Consider the following 24,856-nt stretch of genomic DNA (forward strand, 5'->3'; position numbering starts at 1 on the left):
CTCCAGGGAAGAATGACTCCAGCCTATTTAGCCCCTCCCTATTGCTCAAACCCTCTAATCCTTTTAATTCTTCTCTGAACCCCCCTCAAGTTTCACAACACAGATCCTATAGCGGAGACCAGAACTGCACACAGTATTCCAAAAGTGGCCTAACCAATGTTGTGCACAGCTGCAACAGAACAGAATAGGTCAGAGTCAGCATGGATTTACAAAGGGGAAATCGTGCTTGACTAATCTTCTGGAATTTTTTGAGGATGTATCTATGAAGATGCATAAGGGAGAACCAGTGGATGTAGTGTACCTGGACTTTCAGAAAGCCTTTGATAAAGTCCCACATAGGAGATTGGTGAACAAAATTAGGGCACATGGTATTGGGGGCAAAATACTGAGTTGGATTGAAAATTGGCTGGCTGACAGGAAGCAAAGAGTAGTGATAAACAGGTTCCTTTTGGAATGGCAAGCAGTGACCAGTGGGGTACCACAAGGTTCGGTGCTGGGACTGCAGCTGTTTACGATATATAGTAATGATATAGACGAAGGCATCAGAAGTAATATTAGCAAACTTGCTGATGACACAAAGTTGGGTGGCAGTGTGAAATGTAAGGAGGATGTTATGAGAATACAGGGTGACTTGGACAGGCTAGGTGAGTGGATGGATGCATGGCAGATGCAGTTTAATGTGGTTAAATGTGCGGTTATGCACTTTGGTGGCAAGAACAGGAAGGCAGATTACTATCTCAATAGAGTCGTTAGGTAAAGGGGAAGCACAACGAGGTCTAGGTGTTCTTGCACATCAGTCAATGAAAGCAAGCATGCAGTGAAGAAAGCTAATAGCATGCTGGCCTTCATAACAAGAGGAATTGAGTATAGGAGCAAAGAGGTCCTTCTGCAGCTGTACAGGGCCCTGGTGAGACTGCACCTGGAGTATCGTGTGCAGTTTTGGTCTCCAAACTTGAGGAAGGACATTCTTGCTATTGAGGGAGTGCAGCATAGGTTCACAAGGTCAATTCCCAGAATGGCGGGACTATCATATGTTGAAAGATTGGAGTGACTGGGCTTGTATACGCTTGAGTTTAGGAGGATGAGAGGGGATCTGATTGAAACGTATAAGATTAAGGGATTGGACACTCTGGAGGCAGGAAGCATGTTTCCGCTGATGGGTGAGTCCAGAGCCAGTGGACACAGTTTAAAAATAAGGGGTAGGCCATTTAGAACAGAGTTGAGGAAAAACTTCTTCACCCAGAGAAGGGTTGATATATGGAATGCTCTGCCTCAGAAGGCAGTGGAGGCCAAGTCTCTGGATACTTTCAAGAAAGAGACAGATAGAGCTCTTAAAGATAGTGGAATCAAGGGTTATGGGGATAAGGCAGGAACAGGATACTTTGTGGATGATCAGCCATGATCGTAATGAATGGTGATGCTGGCTCGAAGGGCCGAATGGCCTACTCCAGCACCCATTGTCTATAATACAACCTCCTAAACTCAATGCACTAACCAATAACAAGACACACAGCCCACTCAAGAAAAATCGAGCCACACTGTCCATCACTGATGCTCAGTACACACTACTGCTACAATATGCACTGCAGAAATTCGAAAGATATGTAGACAACACCTTCCAAACCCAAGATTACTTCCATCCAGAAGGACAAGGGCAGTTATGTGGGAACTCCACCATTTGCAAGGTCCCTCTCCAAGCCACTCACCACCTAGACTTGGAAATATATTGCTGTTCCTTTACTGTTGTTGTGTCAAAAACCTGGAATTCCCTCACTATGGGCATTGTGTGTCTACTTGGAGCAAGTGGACTGCAATGGTTCAGGAAGGCAACTTGCCATCACTTTCTCAACAGTAACTAGAGACATAATAAATGGTTGGCCAGCCAGTGTGCCCACACCATTAGTGACCCCTTGATGGGCTGCACCATAATTTGAGTTATTACTACAGACTGGGAAAACATTTGCAGTGAAACCAGTGTTAATTTTAACAGTGCTTCTGCAAACACCTAATTGTCATTCCATCTTTCCTAAATGATGACACTCATGCTAAACCTACCTTCTTTCATCTCTCATTGTTCTACTACTTCCCTGCACCCATCACTGCACAATTTTCAGGCTGTACCCTCTCTCTCCCATGCTGCCCTCAGCTACTCTCTCCCATGGTACTTCTCTTCACTGCCTCTTTCTTTCTTTCTCTCTCAACTCATTTAGACTAAATTTTTTTTTGAGTAACTAACATTTTCGAAACTGCCTCAGCAAGAAAGTATTTTTCAAAAGGGATAAAGAGAAATGTGAAGGGGACAAAAAGAAACAACCTTGCTCTAAATGTGTAACATTGCACAGGCTTTCCATTTAACCCCAATTCTTATTTTACAAGAATATGTTGCAAATGCTTTATGCATATCACTAAATTCAAAAGGCAAGGCCATAATCATACCAAGTTTATCTACAGCCCAGATCTGCAATTCCATTCATATTATTCTGTACTGTAAGGTTTCAATTTGAAAATCTAATATTTTTAAAAATTGAAACGAAAAACGACCAAAGATTGTTCTGGGTAAGCATCAAAGGAAATTCTGTATCCAAGTATCAAACCTAATCTTACCAACAACCCTCCCAATCACATCAGCATGGTCAAGGTCAGAACACTGACATCCCTGCACATATTGACTGAATTGTTTCAAACTCTTAGCTTAATTGCAGAGCAACAGTTTAAAATCAAAACAAGGTGACAAATGCATTGGTATGACAAGACAGAATACATGTATTTGCTGTTGCAGTAATATAGAAGTGATTAAGTCAGTAACAGTGATTGTACTGAACAGGGGAAGTTCCACTCAGATGTATAGGGAAAGGTATACTTAGTACTCGGAAAGATACAGCTGAATCGAGATGGCAACAGTACCTGACCACCCACAAATGGTTTAGTTACATAACCACACAAACACAAGCGCGCGCACACACACACACACACGAGCAATACCAAAGCAAATAAAAACATTAAATAAACAACAGCAAGTGGCAACACCCAAAAAGAGGGCAGAAGAGGTCGGCTGAAGTAAGAGCGGGAAAAAAAACGATGTAAAATAACCTAGACCATATCTGCTCATTCTCTCTAATCTGCAATGGATGAAGTTCAGGGCACAATCTCTGTGCATGAAACCATCCAAATTAGAATATCAGATAACAAGGTGTAGAGCTGGATGAACACATCAGGCCAAGCAGCAGACGAGCAGGAAAGCCAACGTTTCGGGCCTAGGCCCTCCTTCTTAAAACGTTTTTCTGAAGAAGGGTCTAGGCCCGAAACATTGGCTTTCCTGCTTCTCGGATGTTGCTTGGCCTGCTGTGTTCATCCAGCTCTACACCTTGTTATCTCAGTTTCTCCAGCATCTGCAGTTCTCACTACCTCTGAAACAAATTAGAATGTCCACGATTTGGCAAGGACAGAAAACTGCAGAGCATAAGTGAGCCCAATTTTGTCTGTAGGGAGATAATGGGAATTGCAGATGCTGGAGAATCCGAGATAACAGTGTGGAGCTGGATGAACACAGCAGGACAAGCAGCATCATAGGAGCACAAAAGCTGACGTTTTGGGCCTAGACCCTTCATCAGGAAAAGGGGATGGGGGGGGGGGGGGGGAAGAGGATTCTGAAATAAATAGGGAGGGGGGGGGGGGGTGGTGGACCGAAGATGGATAGAGGAGAAGATAGGTGGAGAGGAGAGTATGGGTGAGGAGGTAGGGAGAGGATAGGTCAGTCCAGGGAGGACGGACAGGTCAAGGGGTCAGGATGAGGTTAGTAGGTAGGAAGTGGAGGTGCGGCTTGAGGTGGGAAGACGGCATAGGTGAGAGGAAGAACAGGTTAGGGAGGCGGGGACGAGCTGGGCTGGTTGTGTGATGCGGGGGTTGGGGGGTGGATTTTGAAGCTGGTGAAATCCACATTGATACCATTGGGCTGCAGGGTTCCCAAGCAGAAAATGAGTTACTGTTCCTGCAACCTACAGGTGACATCATTATGGCACTTCAGAAGGCCCAGGTGGCTCATGTCATACAAGGAATGGGAAGGGGAGTTAAAATAGTTTACAACCGGAAGGTGCAGTTGTTTACTGCGAACCAAGTGTAGGTGTGCTGCAAAGCGGTCCCCAAGCCTCCGCTTGGTTTCCCCAATGTAGAGGTAGCCACAACAGGTACAGCGGATGCAGTATACCCAAACCCTAACCTCATCCCGCCCCCTTGACCTGTCTGTCCTCCCTGGACTGACCTATCCCCTCCCCACCTATACTCTCCTCTCCACCTATCTTCTCCTCTTTCCATCTTCGGTCCGCCTCCCCCTCTCTCCCTATTTATTCCAGTTCCCTCTCCCCATCCCCCTCTCTGATGAAGGGTCTAGGCCTGAAACATCAGCTTTTGTGCTCCTAAAATGTTGCTTGGCCTGCTGAGTTCATCCAGCTCCACAATTTGTTATCACAATTTTGTCTGTAATTCAATTTGGATCATTATATCTATAGATACTTAAGTTTAAAAATAAATCACATCTTAAAATATCTAAACTTTAGCAAAAACAAAACGTATTGACACCAACCTTTATATAGTTCAACAGGAACACAAAAAAGGATTAGGCTCTTCAGCGTGTCCAGTTTGCTTTACCAAAAAAGAAGTTATGGTTGCTCAATGCCTCAACTCAATTTATCATATTTAAAGAAGAAGAATACATAAACACAGGAAATTGGAGTTGAAGATCAGAGCCTGCTTCACTATTCAGCAAGATGGCCAGACTTCAACAGTTCTTTCTCACGTACCCCTTAGCAGCTCACCCACATCAGGCACTGAAAGCCTACTAACCCCTGTCTCAAATACAATCCATCATCTACATCTTTAGAATACAGAATTCCAAAGAGTTCCAACCCTCTGTACAAAGACATTTCTCCTTTGCCGTAAATGATCAGTCTTCATCCTGAGGCAAGGGCATCTTAGTTCTAGACTCTGCAGCTAGGAAAGCAGTTTCTTACTCTGCTTACCGCTCAATTGTATCATATTTGAAAAATCTACCTGCTCATCCTTCCAAACTTCATTCTATACAAATTCTCTATATATGGCCACATTGATCTAATGAATCTTTAGTGCATCTCCTAAGAAACATATATCCTTCCTTGAATAGAGACCTCAAAGTTATATACAGTGTGTAGTATTGCATTTTAAATATGTTCCAAAAGTTAGAGTCATCAGCACAGAAGAAACACCCTTTGGTCCAACCAGTTCATGCTGACCATAATTCTAAAATTTCACAGTTCATCTACCCTTATCCTTCAACCTCCTTGCAATAAAAGGCTAAAGTACTATATCTGCCTTTTTAATTGCTTGCTATACTTACCATGAAATTAAAATGTGGGCACAAGAGGACAACCAAATTTCATAAAATACCAACATTTGAGAGTCTCTCACCCGTTAAAAGATCCACTTTTCCAATTTGCGTAACAAAGACCATAAGACATAGGAGTGGAAGTAAGGCCATTTGGCCCATCAAGTCCACTCCGCCATTTAAATCATGGCTGATGGGCATTTCAACTCCACTTCCCTGCACTCTCCCCGTAGCCCTTGATTCCTTCTGAGAAGAAGAATCTGCCGATCTCTGCCTTTAAGGCATCGACGCCCCGGCCTCCACTGCACTCTGTGACAATGAATTCCACAAGCCCACCACTCTCTGGCTGAAGAAATGTCATCTCATTTCAGTAATGTAGCTGTAAATTCTCATTCATCTAGTTTAACTTACTTGCCAACTTCTGCCGAATTACTCCACTGGTCTAAGTGCCTTTCCAGTATTTTTACATTACATGGCATGCTTTCCCTCCCAGCACTGTGCTGTCAGCAAACAGTGATACACTCAGTTCTCTCAATGACTCGCTTATAAATTTATATTTGTAACACTGAAGCATGTAATACACCATTTCATAAATTATCTGTTTACTCCGATTTCATTTTCTATTAATTAGTTCTCAAAAATGTTGCTTATTTTTACTCCCAATTCCATGATCTAATATTAAAAAACCAAAAGCAGTACCTCATCAGCAGCGTTCTGAAATTCCAAATATGGTTTCACTATTCAAAAAGAGATTGATTTCACTTCAAAAATACACTAAATCCCACTCAGATCGACCCTAGCTAATCATATCCACTGTCTTTACGTTATACAAATGTTCACCACTCGACTGTTCTAGGAATCCGAGATATTCAGCACGGAAACAGACCCTTACTTCCAAGACATCCATGCCAACGAGATATCCTAAATAAATCTAGTTCCATTTGGCCTATATCCCGCTAAACCCTTCTTATTCATCCATCTATCCAGACACCTGTTAAATGTAGTTGTACTAGCCTCCACCACTTCCTCTAGTAGCTCATTCCATACACACACCACCGTCTGCTTGAATAAGTTGCCCATCACGCCCTTTTTAAATCTTTCCCCTCTCAACTTAAAATCTATGCCTTCTAGTTTTGAACTACCTACCCCAGAGAAAATACCTTGTCTATTTACTTTATTCATGTCCCTCATGATTTTAGCGAGTTTTGAGAAGATTTGTGGCTCAGGTTGAGGTTCTGGATGTGAGTTTGCTCGCTGAGCTGGAAGGTTAGTTTTCAGACGTTTCGTCACCATTCTAGGTAACATCAGTGAGCCTCCGACGAAGCGCTGGTGCTATGTCCCACTTTCTATTTATCTGGTTAGGTTTCCTTGGGTTGGTGATGTCATTTCCTGTTCTTTTTCTCAGGGGATGGTAGATTGACTTGGAGCCAATCTACCATCCCCTGAGAAAAAGAACAGGAAATGACATCACCAACCCAAGGAAACCTAACCAGATAAATAGAAAGCGGGACATAGCACCAGCGCTTCGTCGGAGGCTCACTGATGATGTTACCTAGAATGGTGACGAAACGTCTGAAAACTAACCTTCCAGCTCAGCGAGCAAACTCACATCCAGAACCTCATGATTTTATAAACACCTTAGGTTACCCCTCAGCCTCCAAAGCTCCAGAGAAACTGATTGCGCGCACCTACTCAAATCTTTCTCTGCTAACCACTTCTTGGAGCTCAACAATCAGAAACCAAGAACAAAATCACATTATATCTAAAGAGTCAGCGCATCAGACAATATGGAGAATCTGAAACAACTTCGCAGCAAAAGTGGAAAGGGTAGAGGAAAATAAAACCCCATCTGTAAAGGAAACCAGAAAACCAACACTTATTATAAACAATTCACTAAATGCAATTTAAAGAAAAAGGACTGTAGAACAAAATAAGCACCTGCAAGAATGAAATTGCATCAAGGTAAGAATACCTAAACTCCAAAGAATAACTGGTACAGTTGCATACTTGAGTGAAATAATTACATTTACTCAAAAGCCAATTTTAAATGTATTGTAGAGTTAGCATGGTATGAAAGTACTTCAAATGAAATTTAAAATGCATTGCATCATAGCACAGCCTTAAGTCACTAAACTGCGACTAAAAATAAACACAAATATACATTATAGTAACAGACACCGCAAGCCACAAACTCTCAAAGTTTAATAAATGTCATACACGAAGAAAGGTAGAAGTGCTGACAGTTAGTTTAAAACCGAGACATACTTATTGGTTTTCTAAGAAAGAAGTGCACTATTTTAATGACGACTTTGCACTCAGACTTGAATACTGTTCTAAAAACTGCTCCACGCAAGGTGGTGATATGCAAGTTTACAAGAATTCCAGAACACCAAAGACACCATTATTTCATCCTCTTCTATCTTGGTCTCCTTTGACGTAACAGCCCTGTTCACATCCATCAACATCAACCTGGCCAAAGAAACACTGACTACACTATTAGAAGAACCAAAGACACATACACCAGACACCACCAACCTCACCAGGAAGGACATCAAGCTAGTGGACCTATGCCTCACCACCCACTTCACTTTCAATAACAAAACCTACAGACAAACCAACGTAACACCCATGGGATCTCCGATATCAGGGTTCTTAGCAGAGGCACTAGTGCAGAGACTCGAACAAACAGCTCCGCCAGTCATCCAACCCAAACTTTGGGTCCACTACGTGGATGACACCTTTGTCATCACTAAACAAAACGAATTAGAGGAAACCTTCAAGACCATCAATAATACCCTTTACTGGCATAACATTCACAAAAGAGGAGGAAAACAACAACAAACTGCCATTCCTAGATGTCACAGTAGAGCGAACAGCCAATGGGGAACTTCAAACCAGCGAAAGGAAAACAACACATACGGACCAAATAATGAACTACAGAAGCAACCATCCCAACACCCACAAACGAAGCTGCATTAGAACATTATTTCAATGAGCCACCACACACTGCAGCACAGAGGAACTACGCAGACAAGAAAATCACCTATACAGCATATTCAAAAAGAACAGGTACCCAATGAACACAGTCTGCCGATTTCTCAGCAACAAACCCAAACAAACAGACAAAACGTGCCCAGAAACCATAACCACTCTCCCCTACAAAGGCATTTCCGAAATGACTGCCAGACTACTCAGACCTCTTGGCATCAGGGTAGCCCACAAACCCACCAACACACTAAAACGGTATTAATGAACTTTAAAGACCCTATACAGACAACAAGCAAAATGAACGTCATCTACAAAATACCTTGCAAGAACTGTGACAAACACTACACTGGACAGACAGGCAGAAAGCTATCCACCAGGATACATGAACATCAACTAGCCACAAAACGACATGACCCACTATCGCTAGTATCCTTACATACAGATGAGGAAGGACACCACTTTGATTGGGATAACACATCCATCCTAGGACAAACCAAACAGAGACACGCATGAGAATTCCTAGAAGCATGGCATTCCAACCGGAACTCCATCAAACGCATTAATTTGGAGCCCATCTACCACCCGCTGAGAAAAAGAACAGGAAATGACATCACCAACCCAAGCAAACCTAAACACATAAATAGAAAGCGGGACATAACACCAGCGCTTCACCGGAGGCTCACTGATGATGTTACCTAGAATGATGACGAAACGTATGAAAACGAATCTTCCACTCAGCAAGCAAACTTACATACAGCAAGTTTACAAGGCCTGGAATTTAATTCACCACGTGGGTAGATGCATGACCTACACTGGCTGACAAAGTAATGATGTTGTAGAAGAAATTGGTTTACTGGAGAGGTTCTTAACATTCATTTACAAACCTCCAATGTTTTAGAAGATTATTCCTTTAGAAGTTAGAGACAGATGTTAAAATTCAATAGTCCTTGCTTTAAAATGATTATGTCTATGTCAAAATAGATTGCTTTCCTTAGGTGCTCCTTACATAGAAACCCAACATACCACAGGGGTTTGCGCTTAGGTGCAGACCTGTAAGTCTCAGAAATGCTCTCCCTGCTCTGACCTAAAGTTTAATTGCAAAAGCACCAATGTGTGAGCAATCTTTGATCACATGTTTCAGGTCCAGGTAACACTAACAATACTAAAGTTTTCACGTGGCAGGATGCTAAATGTGGAATGTACAAATTTGCTGATACATCCAGGGCAGCTAGTGTAATCTGAGCTACATAGTATGATTAAGTGTTAGTGGGTACAAGTCTATCACTTAATGCAGGGTTGGCAGAAATTTGAGATGGCAAATTAAAGAATATCATGAGAAACATATTGGCTGAAATGATTCTCCTTATGGCTTATTGGCACTAGTATGGTAAATAGGTTGAAAACAGACAGGGTTCAATCAACAAACAGCGAAATTTGTTCATTGGGATTTTCATTTCTGGACAATGAAGCATAATAATTTTGTAAATCAGTACGAGTTAACATTGCATACTTATTTTAATAAAGGCTACGAACACCTTCAAGGATCTAGAACATTCAATTCAGGGTGAACAATTCTATCTTTGCTCTAACAGTGGAGAATATCTGAACCCTACAAATATATTTTTATTTATTCACTCATGGATGTGGACATCACTATTTGGGACAGCATCCCTAGTTGCCCCTTTGATCCAACTGACTGGTCTGCTAGGCCATTTCAGGGGTCAGCCAGGAGTCACATGAAGGCCAGATCAGGTAAAGAAGCACTAAAGGACATTACAGAACAGGATGCTTTTTTTTGTCGCAGTCAACAACAGTTTAATGATCATCATTAGACTTTCAATTCTCTTGTTTTAAAGAAGTTGAATTCCAATTCCATCTGCCACAACAGGATTCGAACTGGGTGCCAGGAACATCACCTGGGTACCTGGCTTACTTAGTCTCACTCTCACACACACACACACACAGCCATTTTCTACACCTCCTCCACCCCCCACCCCACCCATTTTATCATCAGATATTTCAACAAGTTGTTAAATATTAAAGGCAGCAACAAAACTCCAGATTTTCTAAAAACTCCTCAGCAGAATTGAGCTCTAGTCAGTTCTGAAAATTTGTACAGCTGTAAATTTGACTTGCCTCATTTCAAGTTTGTGGTGACAGGGTAAGTGTACATTAGCAATATTTAAAAAAGAATCATGGACTGAAAATCTTTACCAGGCATCTTGTGATAAAGAAAACGAAACATTTCCTGACAGACTACTAAAAAGTCAAGAATTTACCTAATTACACAGAAGTTACTTTCATTCAAAGCGTACCTTCTGCTTCAGGATGAACACGGACCTCATCTTTAAATAAAGTACATTTCCCCAATGATCTATTGACAAATTTAGTGAAAAGCAAAGTATAGAAGTAAGACCAGCCAAGTCTCCACGTTTGGTTTCTGCTAGATTGGTGGTAGGGTTGGAATGGGATGGAGAAGAAAGGTGGAGGTTGGTAATAGGGTAGGGAAGTGACATTAGACTTTGATGCCTCCACTGCAGAGAAGGGGAGCAAATAATTAGTTTTGGGTTTTTCAAAAGAAAAAACCTCAATATTTTCACATAATCTTTCACGGCTTAAGGATGCCAAGGGTGCTTTACAGACAATTTCAGAACAGCAGTCACTAGAATAACGGAAAATTTTAAAACTATTAGGAATATTGACGAGATAATCTTTATCAGCAATGCTGGCCAAGGGATAAATAATAAAGATCAGGGATAACTCAGCTCATCTTTTCAGAACAGGGATCAATCACATCACCTAAATGACAGGTAGAGCCTGGTTTAATGTCTTATCCGAAAAGACGGCTCCTCTCGCAATGCAATACTCCCACACTAATGCACTGGAGTGTTCATTTAAATTTTGTACTCAAGTTTCTGGAGTGCATTTTGAATCAATAACCTTCTGACTCGAGGCAATACTGCCATGGCTCAGTGGGAAGCATTCAAACTTAATTCTGTGATAATTTCTAGCTCTGTCCATGGTAATTTTTTAACCTTTGGGATAAAGAATATCAATCGATGGAGTTAGAGAATTACAAGGGTTTGTAAGTTTTACACATTAGTTTCTGTAATCACTGAGGACAAGTTGTGGTGGGGCGGGCAAGATGAAGAATAGAATTCAAATTCCAAAGCAGGAGTTACATAATGCTGGAAAGCAATTGAAGCACAATGCATTATGGCTCATTTCTCTCCACAAAGACATCCCTGAATACAATTATCTGTTGTCATTTTAACAGATGCAATAATGCTTAATGATAATTCTCAAAAAAAAAGACAGAAAAACAAGTCAAATACAGAGGAAACTGCAATTGATAGCTTATCAGAACTGACAGCCAGATGTTGCTTTCAATGAAACCACAAACAAGTCTGCCCACGGGGGCAGCACAGCAGTTCAACAGTTGAACAACACTGGTGCTTAGGATTTCTGCAACTGTGTTTAATCCTACAGGCTCTTGAAGAATTGGAGATCGAAGCAAGAACGATGAGAAATGAATGCCACATGAACCACACATTAAACCATTAAATGGCTAGCACAAGGGGTCATAGTTTTAAGCTGGTTGGTGGAAAGTATAGAGGGGATGTCAGAGGCAGGTTCTTTACGCAGAGAGTTGTGAGAGCATGGAATGCGTTGCCAGCAGCAGTTGTGGAAGCAAGGTCATTGGGGTCATTTGAGAGACTGCTGGACATGTATATGGTCACAGAAATTTGAGGGTGCATATATGAGGATCAATGGTCGGCACAACATTGTGGGCTGAAGGGGCTGTTCTGTGCTGTACTGTTCTATGTTCTATAAACCTTCACAATTGAATCTGAACATCCTATTATTCCTACTTGAAACTACAACATTTTCCACCTGATTATATTCCCAAACGGAAGGGATAAATGAAATAGGGACTGCATCAAGGTTGTAAATTTTCAAGATTTAAATTTATACTCTATGTCATGGAATGACTTCCCAATGCAAAGTGCATTCAGTTGAACGTTCAAAGAAAGTCTGGTCAGTGAATCTTATGAAACGTATAATGCGAGAAGAGGATGAATCTAAAACAGTCAAAAAAAGTGTTGTTAAAGGCAGCATATAAGAGCAAAATAAAGCTAAATGGATGCATTGCCTTAGTCTGGGGCAAAGTATCTCACTTATTTGCAATTTAATGGAACTGCACATTTACATTTTGACTAAATGAAGTTTCAAGGCCACGTTCAGGATTCATAACGTTCTTGTTTTGCTGGGCCAACAGAAGGCACGATTTAAAATCCAAATATTTCACTCTGGTGACACGCAGGGAAAACAATTACTATTAATTCACGTACCAGTAGTTGTCAGTACTAAACATTCACTGGCATGGATAGAGCTGGTATTCAGCAGGTACTGTATTAATACCAGCTTCCATTAAAAGGAGGAAGGCTAAATCGAGCAATTGTGGCTAAATGGTACAGCATTTCATACCGTCCAGCATGCATTTATAGAATAAAGATTAGATTTATGGGCTGGGTGAAGAGATTTTTCAAATTTTGAGTAGGGGGGAGTTAAAATTACAGCACATTGAGCTTTGATCTCAACATTTTGGGATCATTCTGCACAGAATGAGGCTGCTTGTGTAATAGTCCAAAATTCACAAAAAGTCAAAATGGTCATAAAAGCAGTTAACATATATTCAATCAGATCAGAGGAGTCTCACCCAAAACAGTAAAACTGGCATTTTACATTATACGTCAAATCATTTCACAGTTATGTCGCAAATTGTATGTCATAGTAAAGTTGATGCAGCAAAAAGGCCCAAAACCATCAAATGGGTTCAATGGCATGGTTATTTTCCTTTGGTGTCTTATGTTGAAAGAGTTGCATTGATCAAGATGATACGAGGCTGGTTTGTGGGAGCTTGCAGTGCAAGGGTTTGTTGCTGAGTTTCCATCATTAAACCAGATGGCAATGCAGGAAGCATGGTAGCAATTTCCAGGATACTAAAGTAAAATGTTGAAGGTGCCACACCTGAAATAAGAACCGAAAATGCTGACTATGTTCAGGGGCAGGCACTATCTGCGAACAAACAGCCAAATTCAACTTAACCCTAGCTTTTTAAAATCAGAACTGAGAAAATATAACAGGTTTTTAAGAAACATTAGAGGTAGGAAAAATGGGAAGTAGTTCAAAAGGGGAAGATATACAAAAAATTGTTTGGTTTTACAGAACTCGAGCGTTGCTGAAACAAATTTTGTTGAAACTTTACACCTGGTGTTTATTAGGACTGTTCATAAGAACACCAAATTAGAGGGTTGGGGGGGGGGGGGGGGGGAGAATCTATTATGCTGTACGAAAGGGAAATGCTCGCAGTTGGCAAGTAACAGCTTGCTGAACAAATAAAAGCAGAAGAGCGGAGATGTTGGGTGTAGACCAGGTTTGAGAAGATAACACTGTGGAGCTGGAGGAACACAGCAGGCCAGGCAGCATCAGAGAAGCAGGAAAGTTGACATTTTGGGTCGGGACCCTTCTTCTGAAGAAGGATCCCAACCTGAAACATCAACTTTCCTGCTCCTCTGATGCTGCCTGGCCTGCTGTGTTCCTCCAGCTCCACAATGTTTTCTCTGACTTCAGCATCTACAGTTCTTGTTGTCTCTTTCTGAGAAGGATGGTTCCTCCAGAATATTGAAAAAGGGGAGGATTTGTTTAGTTGTGGAGTTACACTGGTGGTGGCAGAAATCGCAGGTGATAATCCATTAAATATGGTATTTGAAGATAATGAATTCCTTGGATTTCTTCCAATCCAGATTAATTGAGGAAGTTACACAAAAATACTCCTTTCCTCACACTGATTGGCATTTGAATGAAATGCCAGCAGGACAGTTAATTGACTGTATTGGATAACCAAACTTGAATCAGAGTCCTTTCTGATTCATCAATACTATTGAGGTTAGTGGTTCTCCAAGCTCTTCTCTTAGATCCCAAGAAATTACTGCATGTATTCCTCTCCCAAAACGTTGAGATCAAAGCTCAATGTGCTGTAATTTTAACTCCTCCTATTCAAAATTTAAAAAATCTCTTCACCTAGCCCATAAATCTAATCTTTATTCTATAAATGCATGCTGGGCAGTATGAAATGTTGTACCATTTAGCCACAATTGCTCAATTTAGCCTTCCTCCTTTAAAAACTTTGATGTTACAAAGTTAAACTTGCATTTTTTTTTACGATTTGGAAAGGAATTTTAGACAAATATTTTCATAGGCATTGGAAAAAGGACATGCATTAACAGTCAAAGACAAGACACATTCAGCAAAGAAGTTTGAAAATCAAGACAGAAATGTAGAATTTTCCGCAAAAAGTCATAGATGCTAACTCAATTATTTTTCTAGCCAAGTACATTGAGGCAATGAGCCAAAGTGAGTGGATGGGGTTAGGAAACAGATCAGTCACAATGTTACTGAATGCTGGACCAAGTCAAAAGGCTGAAATTTAAACACATTCACTGATGTGGCATCATTGGCAGGGTCAGCATTTACTGCCTGTCCATTGTTATCCTTAAGGTGGTGGTGGTGGTGAGCTGCCCACTTGAGTCTCTGCAGTCCATGTGCTGAAGGTAGATCCACAATGTCATCAGGAAGGGAATTCCATGATTTTTTAACCTAAAGACACTGAAGGAAAGGTGATATATTTTCAAGTCAGGGTGTGGAGTGGCCTGAAGTGAAGCCTGCAGATGGTGGCATTCCCATGGATCTGCTACTCATGTCCTTTTAGATAGAAGTGGCCATGGTTTTGGTTGACTCATCAAATCTATTGGTTTAACAGTCGATTCCCATTCTTACCACAACAATACAGTAAATACTAGCTTACTAAATCATTAATCCACAAATAAAAATCAAAGAATCTTAAAAACCTCAGGCGATTATACAAATCAAGATTGTATAAAGATTTAAAGCTTTGCGTATAAATATGTAATTGATGTACGTAGAGCTGTTTCTCATAAAACAGCAATACAGCATATATTATTGGCAAGTTCAGAAAAACTACCATCTCCCTTGACAACTAATCAGTTTATTAGCCACAGCAAAAGCTTTCCAATAATATCTGATCAATTATTAGGGTTCTCAATGAAGAACCAACTTTTGAAATTAATATTGTAAAAACTGTGTAAAACCAAATGACTGAAACATTGATTATTTGGGCTAACATATTTTGCTTTGCCAAATCCACATATATTGCCATTAATTAAGCGATAATGCTCTTGCGCAATTTTTTAAACTGTAAATGATAGAATAATCTATATATCCATATATAAGCCACACGAAAAACCAGGGTGAAGTGCAGACTGTATTTGTTATTTTGCCTACTTCCAGACACATGAAGTCCAGCTTAACTGATTTTAAGGGTCAATTTGGTTTTCCTCTCTCTGCTTCAAGAGAAATCAATCAGGCAGTACTCAACTTCAGTATTTTGAATCAAAGGCTGAATGATTCAGCATTGAGATTACTTTATCCACCTCCCACAATTGCCTTAACTGACAAGACAATTGTACACAATATTCACTAATTGACACACACTTACATCTGACCAATCGTCTATCACTGCTGTTAAAATCATTACTGCTGTCTGTCAGAGGTTTAAGGGAAGTGGTGGCAGTAAAGATGTAATACCACTGGTCTGGTAATCCAGTACCCCAAGACTAATTTTCCAGAGACATGGATTCAAATCTCATTGAATTCAGATTTCATCACCTGCCACAATGAGAAAATAGGAACTTAAAGACTGGCCTCATGATGACTATGTCGACTGTCGCAGAAATGCATCTGTTTCATTAATGACCTTCAGAGAAGCAAATATGCTGTCTTTACCTGATCTGGCCTACATGTCATTCCAGAACTACTGTGAGGTGACTGACTCTTAACTGTTCACTCAGCAATTAAGGTGCGCAACCAGATGTGGCCTTGCTAATGACAAAAAATGTCCCATGAATTAATTTTTAAAAAAGCATTCTTAACACAATCAACTACTTAATACAGAAACAACTGTCTAAAATCTCCCATTTTCTTGCCATAAACCTGCTTTTTCACATCTGATCATGATGAAAATACACTAAGTGTTTGAATACTGACTTGAAGAGCTCACCTGCACAATGTACTATCCAAGAGGAACAGAGTCATATGAACAAGCAAGCTCCTGGTTTGATTAACTGCTCACCACCAAACCAGCAGTTGGAATACAGCAATCAGCCTCCATGAGAATGGGCTAAATCAGCTCCGGCTGCCAACTGTCATTCAATAGTCTGTACTTCAAAATACCAGGGTATCAAACATCCAGCTTTCATTAAAACAAAGACAAGAATTTTAAATTACCATATAATCTCTAAAACTGAGGCCAAAATTGAGGGAAACAAGACTTACCAGCATCATTGGCTTCACCTTCTAATATGTGGATGTCAGTGCAGTCGGCCAGCGAATGCTCCAAGCAGATCTGAAGAAAGCGAGCCTGGGTCCGACTGACCCTCTTCAGCAGGGATAACAGGGCTACTGTCTGCTCACATTCATTCCACCCTTTAAACCACCCAGCTAACACGCCGACTTGATCCCGAAACATCATGATCGCAAGCCTGCACGATTATCTGTCTCTCTCTTTCTCAGGCTCCAAACTGATAGAAGAACGTCACATGTTTTCAGCATGGGTAGTAAGATTACCAGCTTTGCAAGAGTCTGTGTCTTTTCTGTCCAAACATTTTTGGGCAATACAATATCCTCTTTTCCTTTCACTTTTCCACCAGCACCACCCCCCCCTCCCCCGAAGATACAACAGTCCAAGGGACCACAGTCAACACTGAAAACTGAATGAAGAAACAATTTCAGGAGTGTTCCGATAGTAGACCATTGATAGCCCAACACTCGTATTTTTCTTTGCCTCTTGTAGTTAGGGATTCATGTTGTCACTGTTTAAAACAAAAAAAACATCAGTAACATAGAAATTTGTATGTAGCATTGTTAAGTGCACTTTTGAGCCAATTTCTATAATTGTCTTTTCTCCTTGGTCATACTTTGTGCAATTTACTCTGCTTTTAGGTCTCCACCAAAATCAGTCTGGATGAACTTTTAAGTAGTAAACTGATAACTACTCTTTTCTCCTTCCCAGTACTGCAGCTAAAATTGAAAATCTACAGTGATAGCTTATAAATTCTCATTAAAACCAAAAAGGCTGAAATCCGCAAATGATTAGGCAACATCTGTGGAGAGAGAAGCAAATTCAGGAAGCGTCAAGAGGTCAACTGTGTGAAGGTGAGAGAAAGCTGACTAACTTGCAGAACACCAGTCAGAAGCGTGACTCTAAGTTTCCATATTGCTTTAATTCTCTGCTTCGTCTCAAGTTGATCTCTATTCTTACTCTCCTGTAAGAATGAAATTCAGTGCAAGTGGGAATTAGTGCCTTATCTTTCAATTAGACTACTTACAAACTTTCACAGTGTGACAATTTCAAGGCGTAACTTTTGCCCCCACTTTTTCCCCTTCTTTGCAGGTTTTGTCTTCTCTCATGTGTCTTCTTGGAAGGCAACTGTTCATCTGCCATTCACACCTCATCTAGACATTTTAGTTTCACACTACCTCTCCCTTTTGCTTTCACATTTGCAAAGTTAACTTTTCCTGCCCTCCATCCTACCACAGACCTTCTCCTTTGAGCTCTTTCCTACCCTTGTCTCATTAAGTTAAAGACTGATCACATTTTAAAATTTTCCTCAGTCATGATGGAAGTTCAACAGCCTGAAATTTTAAGTTAATTGCAATCTCCACAGATGCAACCTCACTTGCTAAGTATTTTCAGCTTACTTCAGATTTCCAACATCTGCTGTATTCTGATTTTTTGAATCCCCGTGCTCTGTTGCTGGCATCAGTCCTGCAGCAACATACAAGATGGATTAACACAGGTGTGGACAGAATCAAAAACATCAATTCATGGTTCGCTACATGGATATCCACAGGTGCATGCCCACTTAACTAACAATTGAAACTTGCAGAAATGTGAACTCTGTTTCAGACTCTTGAAATTTTCTTTTGGCAAATCAAATTTGAGCAAATGTAATAAGCACATAAAATTCTTTTATAAAAATGGTGTTCAAATGGGAGCACTTCAGAGTAGAAGTATTGAAATTTAAAGGAATGATTCCTTTCACAATATATTTCTCACTGCACATTAGTCGTCAGAGAGCTTAAGCTTAACATGAACAAGGCACTGAGGGGAGATAGTGACGGTGGCAGGAAGAAAATACCAATTTACTTAGAACACCTGTAAAATAATTCAAGAAAATACATTTGAGTTCAGAACTTAATAGCATGTCAGCAATGCATACAAAAGTAGCTTATAGAAATAAGTTATCAACTGGGTAGATATCACATCCGGTACATCTCCCAATAACTTTGAATGGTTGAGCTAACACAAACTTTAGAAATGTGTTGCAGACAACAGGTTTTGTATCAGATTGTGTAAGGGACAATGAACTCAATGATTCATCCCCAAATGCACAAATAACAGCTAACTAATAGTCATAATTCCTCTAAGAAAAGTTTTTTTTCACCCATCCCATCTCACACCCACCCCCTCTGTAGTCCCATCTGGAGCAGTTATTAAGCCAAGAACTAACTTCCAGTGTATGACATCATTCTTCAGCCACCTACATCTGGCATTCATTAGCATTCAAACAGTACTTAGCAATGGCATACACTGGATAGAGAGAAATCTATATAAAAATCACATTGCAAATCACTTGACCGCAGTGTTGCCTTGAAAGAAAACAGGACTTTCACTATTCAGAGACCTGACTGTAAAGAGAAAGTATCCTGTTTAATTTCAGAGTACATTTCGCTGCAATTAGGGCTTGCATGTGGATTTTGAAGTAGTTTAAAATGAAATAATCCCACCATGGCTTGGCTGAATTTTTTGCTCAGTACAGCTCAAAGTTTGATTCCTTATTTCTATGCCAAGGAATGAGTCAAATCAGAGAAGTGTATTATGAATGGCTTCATTATCACTGCTCCTGCCACCAGACAAAGATGGGAAGCCAAGGTTTCTAAATCAATCACGGCTCCAGTCTTGATGGTGGCCATCTAGAATGAACAAATCAAGACTGGTTCAGGCCAAGCTATTACCCTCCCACTGTCAACAGCCTGCAAATATTTTGCAGAGTGGTACTTGACGCAGGGAAACTCAACGTATTACAGAATATCTGGTACTGATGGAACAGCATAATCTGAAAGAAACGATAAAGTTAGACTGAAAAGGATGGAGCAGCTTCAATACAAGCTCCTGATTTCAAATTGCACAAGGAGTGGGCAGTGCTAAAACAACTAGGCCTATTTTCTCTTGACCAATTTACAAAAATACCTTTAAATAGAAACGTAAAAGCATGCCATATTTCCATTCACAGGGCATTGTTTTGTGAAGCAGCTTGCCATCAATTTCATTTCAAAATTTAAACTTGTTTAGGAGTTAAACAAGAAAATCAAAGAGCCTTCAGAAACTGACTGCTTCAATGTGAATGACCCCACTGGTGCAGCCAAATCCACTGGTCTTGTTTCACTACGATTCTATCCAGGGAACTCCTTAAAAATGCCAACACAATTTACCTACCTTCTCAGCTAATGGACTGCAGTTGGTTGAGAAAGGGCAAGAAATGTTCAAAATATTTTTACACAGCAAATGCTCATTTTGTTAAGCATTACATTAATAAAAACAAACCAAGTACCTTGCCCTCAGGTTAAATGATAAGTTAGTTTACTTAAAAAGCACTTCGTACGAAACACCATCTTCTGAATGGAATGCGACTTTGATAGCTCAATGGGCAACTGCACTGTAACACAATACTAAAATTGACAGACAGTTGTACATTGAATGTTGGTTTTTGCAGGGAAATGAGGAAGCACAGACGACAGCCATGACCACTGGCCAGGAGGGAGAGAAAATTTCCAATAGCTCCTACTTCTGATGTTGTAATCCATGTTGGAAAATGTCTTTGTACATTAGGCAAGGGTTAAATAATACTGCCTATGATATCCATGATTGATTCCCCTTCTAATATGGGACTAAAAAGCAAATTAATTGAGTGAGGGTTAAGTGCAAGCTGGATCCCATGTCACTAGACTCAGGAAGGGCAAGGGGGGCGGGTTTACATTGTTAGTTACATTTCCTCTTACTGAAAGAGGAGTCACACTGCATTAACTACAAAAAATAGATTCAGGACATTAATTACAATTACAGAATATCTAAATCATTCGATACAAATGGCAGCAACGACATAGCACCTTTAATATAACAACAAGTTCTAAGCCACTTCAAAGATGCATTGTATATAAAAAAATAAATAAACCACAAAGATAGCAGAGGTGTGCACTTTAGCATCTTAAATGAGGATAGAAAGGAAGCAACAATGCAATATTGAGAGGGGATTTCAGAGTTTAGGGTCTAGGCAGCTACATTCATGGTTACCAATGGTGAAGTGATTAACATCAGGTATGCACAAGAAAGCAAAAGATATGGAGTGCAGAGATCTAGTGTGGTTGCAGGGCTGAAAGAGATTGCAGAGATATGGAGGGGCCAGGCCATTTGATCCTGAGCCAATGCAAATATAAAGGAGGTCACACAGCAAGACAAGTTAGGACATGAGCAGAGTTTAGAATCACACCAAGCTTGTGAAGGGTTGAAGTTTGGAGATGAATCAGGTCTGTGTGGAGTTTGCACATTCTCCCCATGTCTGCGTGGGTTTCCTCCAGGTGCTCCGGTTTCCTCCCACAGTCCAAAAGTGTGCGGGCAAGGTGGATTGGCCATGCTAAATTGCCCATAGTGTTCAGGGGTGTGTGGATTATAGGGAGATGGTTCTGGGTGGGATGCTGCAACAGGCGGCGTGGACTTGTTGGGCCAAAGGGCCTGTTTCCACACTGTAGGGAATCTAATCTAATCTATCTATTCAGACTGCCTTGGAATAGTCAATGCTCAAGGTAACAAAGGCATGAATGAGAATTTCAGGAACAGACAAGAGCCTAAGGAATAGGAGTACAATCGACTGAGCAGTTTCTAAGCCTGGTCCACAAACAAGTTGAATAAATGACAAAGTCAGGCCCTACAGATCCAGAAATATTCTTGCAGATGATGCAAACATAGAAATCTTATCGCAGTCTGATATAATATCAAGATTCTGAACAGTCTGGTTCAGTTTCAAGTGGTGCCAACAGCCAATGCAGTCAGAAATTAGGGTATAGAATTTGTACATTTTTTGTTCATATACATTTCAATACAATAGAGAGATGTCCATTCACCCAGTACTCAATTTTGGACAATTCAGAAACAGAGATAAGGAAAATAACTGAATATCATTGTTGAAAGTTGGCAGCATGATTTTTAATGTTGTCACAAGCAGGGTCCAAGGTAGGTCTCTGGGGCAACACCAGAGGCTACAGTTCAGGAGAAGTGTTCGAATAGTCAAAAGCCAAACATTCAAAATTGGCCCAAAGAATGGTGATTTGGATGAGGTATCAGAAAACTAATGGCGTTCACAAAACCACCAGCTTTTTCCAATTTTCTTTTGAAGCTCCTTTTTTCTGAAATAAAAGGGAGAGTGTTAAAATACCTGAACTGTCATTCTCTAATGTGTTCTGTTTTCCTTTGCACAGGAACATATGAGTGAGTGTTTAGTTCTCCTGGAAGCCAGAGTATGAATAAGGAAAAGCACCCTCAATAAGTAAAAACCTCTGAAACAAACTAGTCAGTTTTGATGGAGAAGATAGACAGATTCACGTTTTGAAGATTTAAACACCTGAAAGAAAACAGCGTAGACACCAAAATGTGTATTGATATTTTAACAACTGCTGATTGACCTGTTGCATTTTCAGCATTTTTGTTTTAAAATACTGGTGGTGGTCTGAGAGAAGGTGTCACTTAGTTCCTTCAAATTCATAAAGGTACACGGTCAAGAAGAAACACCGTATGAGGAGTAAAGTGGTGAATGTGCTAACTCCGGAATAGCTGGAGAACATTGGTAGACTTAAATGAATATTTTGCATCAGTTTTTACTTTGGAAGAGGATGTAGGTACAGAATTAGGGAAGGTGGACTATGAGGTTCTTGAGCAGATTGACAAGGGAGTGGGGAGATATTTGAGGTTTTGGCACGTTGCGGGCAACGAGGAAAGAAATTGCAGAGGCCTTGACCCAAATTTTTAATTCCTCTCTGACCATATGAAGGGCCAAAGAACTGGAAGACAGGTAACATTTTCAAGAAAGGTGGTAGACATAAACCAGGGAATTATTGACCAGTGAATCTCACATCCGTGGTTGAGAGATTAAGGTAAAGGAACTCCACAGGGGGTAGTGACCAAAATATGATTTAGAGTTTGAGTGAAGATCTGTAGCTCAGGCGCTGGTTGTAGATGTTGGTGTGTTTGCCGAGCTGGGAGGTTTGATAGCAGTCATTTCATCCCCTTACTAGGAGACAGAAAGGGCACAGCAGACATGCTGTTGAAGGAGCAGTTGTTGCGAGTGATGTATAAATTTGTTTCTCTGAGACAGGTAAGAAGGGGTAAGATTAAGGAGCCTTGGATGACGGGTACAGAGGTGCTTCTTGTCAAAAAGAAAAAGGCAACGTATGTAAGGTGGAGGAAGCAAGGGTCTAGCACAGCTTTAGAGGATTATAAGCTTGCTCGGAAGGAGCTCAAAAGTGGACTGAGGAGGGCCAGGAGGCGGCACGAAAAAGGCTTGGCAGGAAGGATTAGGGAGAACCCAAAGGCATTTTACTCATACGTGAGGAATAAGAGAATGATCAGGGAGAAGGTAGGGTCGATCAGGGATAGCGTAGGGAACTTGTGCGTGGAGTCTGAGCAGGTCGGGGAAGCCCTAAATGAGTTTTTTGCTTCGGTTTTCGGAAAGGGACCTTGTTGTGGATGAGAACTTTGAGGAGCAGGAAAACAGGCTTGAACAGATCAAGATTGAGGAAGTTGATGTGCTGGAAATTTTGGCAAACATTAAGATTGATAAGTCCGCAGGGCCGGACCAGATTTATCCTAGGTTGCTCCGGGAAGCGAGAAAGGAGGTTGCTAAGCTGCTGGCGAAGATCTTTACTTCCTCACTCTCGATGGGAGTCGTACCGGAAGATTGGAGAGAGGCAAATGTTGTTCCTCTTTTCAAGAAAGGGAATAGGGAAATCCCTGGAAATTACAGACCAGTCAGTCTTACGTCTGTGGTCAGCAAGATTTTGGAAAGAATTCCGAGGGATAGGATTTATGACTATTTGGAAAAGCATAGCGTGATTAAAGGGAGTCAGCATGGCTTTGAGAGGGGCAGGTCATGCCTTACAAATCTTATTGAGTTCTTTGAGGAAGTCACGAGACAGGTTGATGAGGATCAAGCAGTGGATGTGGTGTACATGGACTTCAGCAGGGCATTTGATAAGGTTCCCCACGGCAGGCTCATTCATAAAGTCAGGAGGTATGGGATACAGGGTGGTTTGGCTGTCTGGATTCAGAATTGGTTGGCTGACAGGAGGCAGAGAGTGGTTGTAGATGCTAAGTATTCTGCCTGGAGGTCACTGCTGAGTGGTGTCCCGCAGGACTCTGTTCTTGGGCCTCTGCTCTTTGTAGTTTTTATAAATGACTTGGATGAGGAGGTTGAGGGTTGGGTTAGTATGTTTGCTGATGACACAAAGGTTGGAGGTGCCGTTGATAGTATCGAGGGCTATTGCAGGCTTCAGCGAGATATTGACAGAATGCAGAGCTGGGCTGAGAAATGGCAGATGGAGTTCAAACTGGATAAATGCGAAGTGATGCATTTTGGAAGGTTGAACTTAAATGCTGAATATAGGATTAATGGCAGGATTCTTGGCAGTGTGGAGGAACAGCGGGATCTTGGTGCTCAAGTGCTTTGCTCCCTCAAAGTTGCCACCTAGGTGAATAAGGTTGTTAAGAAAGCATATGGTGCTTTGGCTTTCATTTACAGGGGGATCGAGTTTAAGAGCTGCGAGGTTATGCTGCAGCTCTACAAAACCCTGGTGAGACCACACTTGGAATATTGTGTCCAGTTCTGGTCGCCCTATTATAGGAAAGATGTGGAGGCTTTGGAGAGGGTGCAAAGGAGGTTTACCAGGATGCTGCCTGGACTGGAGGGCTTGTCTTATGAAGAGAGGTTGACTGAGCTTGGACTTTTCTCTCTGGAGAGAAGGAGGAAGAGATGTGACCTGATCGAGGTGTACAAGGTAATGAGAGGCTGGATAGAGTCGATAGCCAGAGACTTTTCACCAGGGCAGGATTGACTGCCACGAGGGGTCATAGTTTTAAGGTGTTAGGAGGAAGGTATAGAGGAGACGTCAGAGGGAGGTTCTTCACCCAGAGAGTTGTGAGCGCATGGAATAGTTTACCAGTGGTAGTCGTGGAAGCAGAGTCATTAGTGACATTTAAGCGACTGCTGGACATGCACATTGACAGCAGTGAATTGAGGGGATTATTTTATTTTTGGATTAGGA

General features: G+C 41.0%; 1 protein-coding gene across 6 annotated transcripts in view; it reads right to left on the minus strand.

The window, feature by feature from the left end:
* LOC125447729 (protein Smaug homolog 1-like) overlaps window positions 1–24,856 on the minus strand; it is a 77,044-nt gene that overhangs the window by 46,436 nt on the left and 5,752 nt on the right. For 4 of the 6 annotated variants that reach the window (XM_048522371.2, XM_048522376.2, XM_048522375.2 and 1 more), the window contains exon 2: window positions 16,760–17,295. In XM_048522371.2, the coding sequence (XP_048378328.1) occupies window positions 16,760–16,955 (196 nt within the window). In that variant the 5' untranslated portion in view covers window positions 16,956–17,295. Of the gene's footprint in view, window positions 1–16,759; window positions 17,296–18,184; window positions 18,252–24,856 lie in introns of all 6 variants that reach the window. The other 2 variants (XM_048522373.2, XM_048522374.2) reach the window with 1 other exon arrangement.

Source organism: Stegostoma tigrinum, chromosome 39 (genome assembly GCF_030684315.1).
Source record: "Stegostoma tigrinum isolate sSteTig4 chromosome 39, sSteTig4.hap1, whole genome shotgun sequence".
NCBI classification, from domain to species: domain Eukaryota; kingdom Metazoa; phylum Chordata; class Chondrichthyes; order Orectolobiformes; family Stegostomatidae; genus Stegostoma; species Stegostoma tigrinum.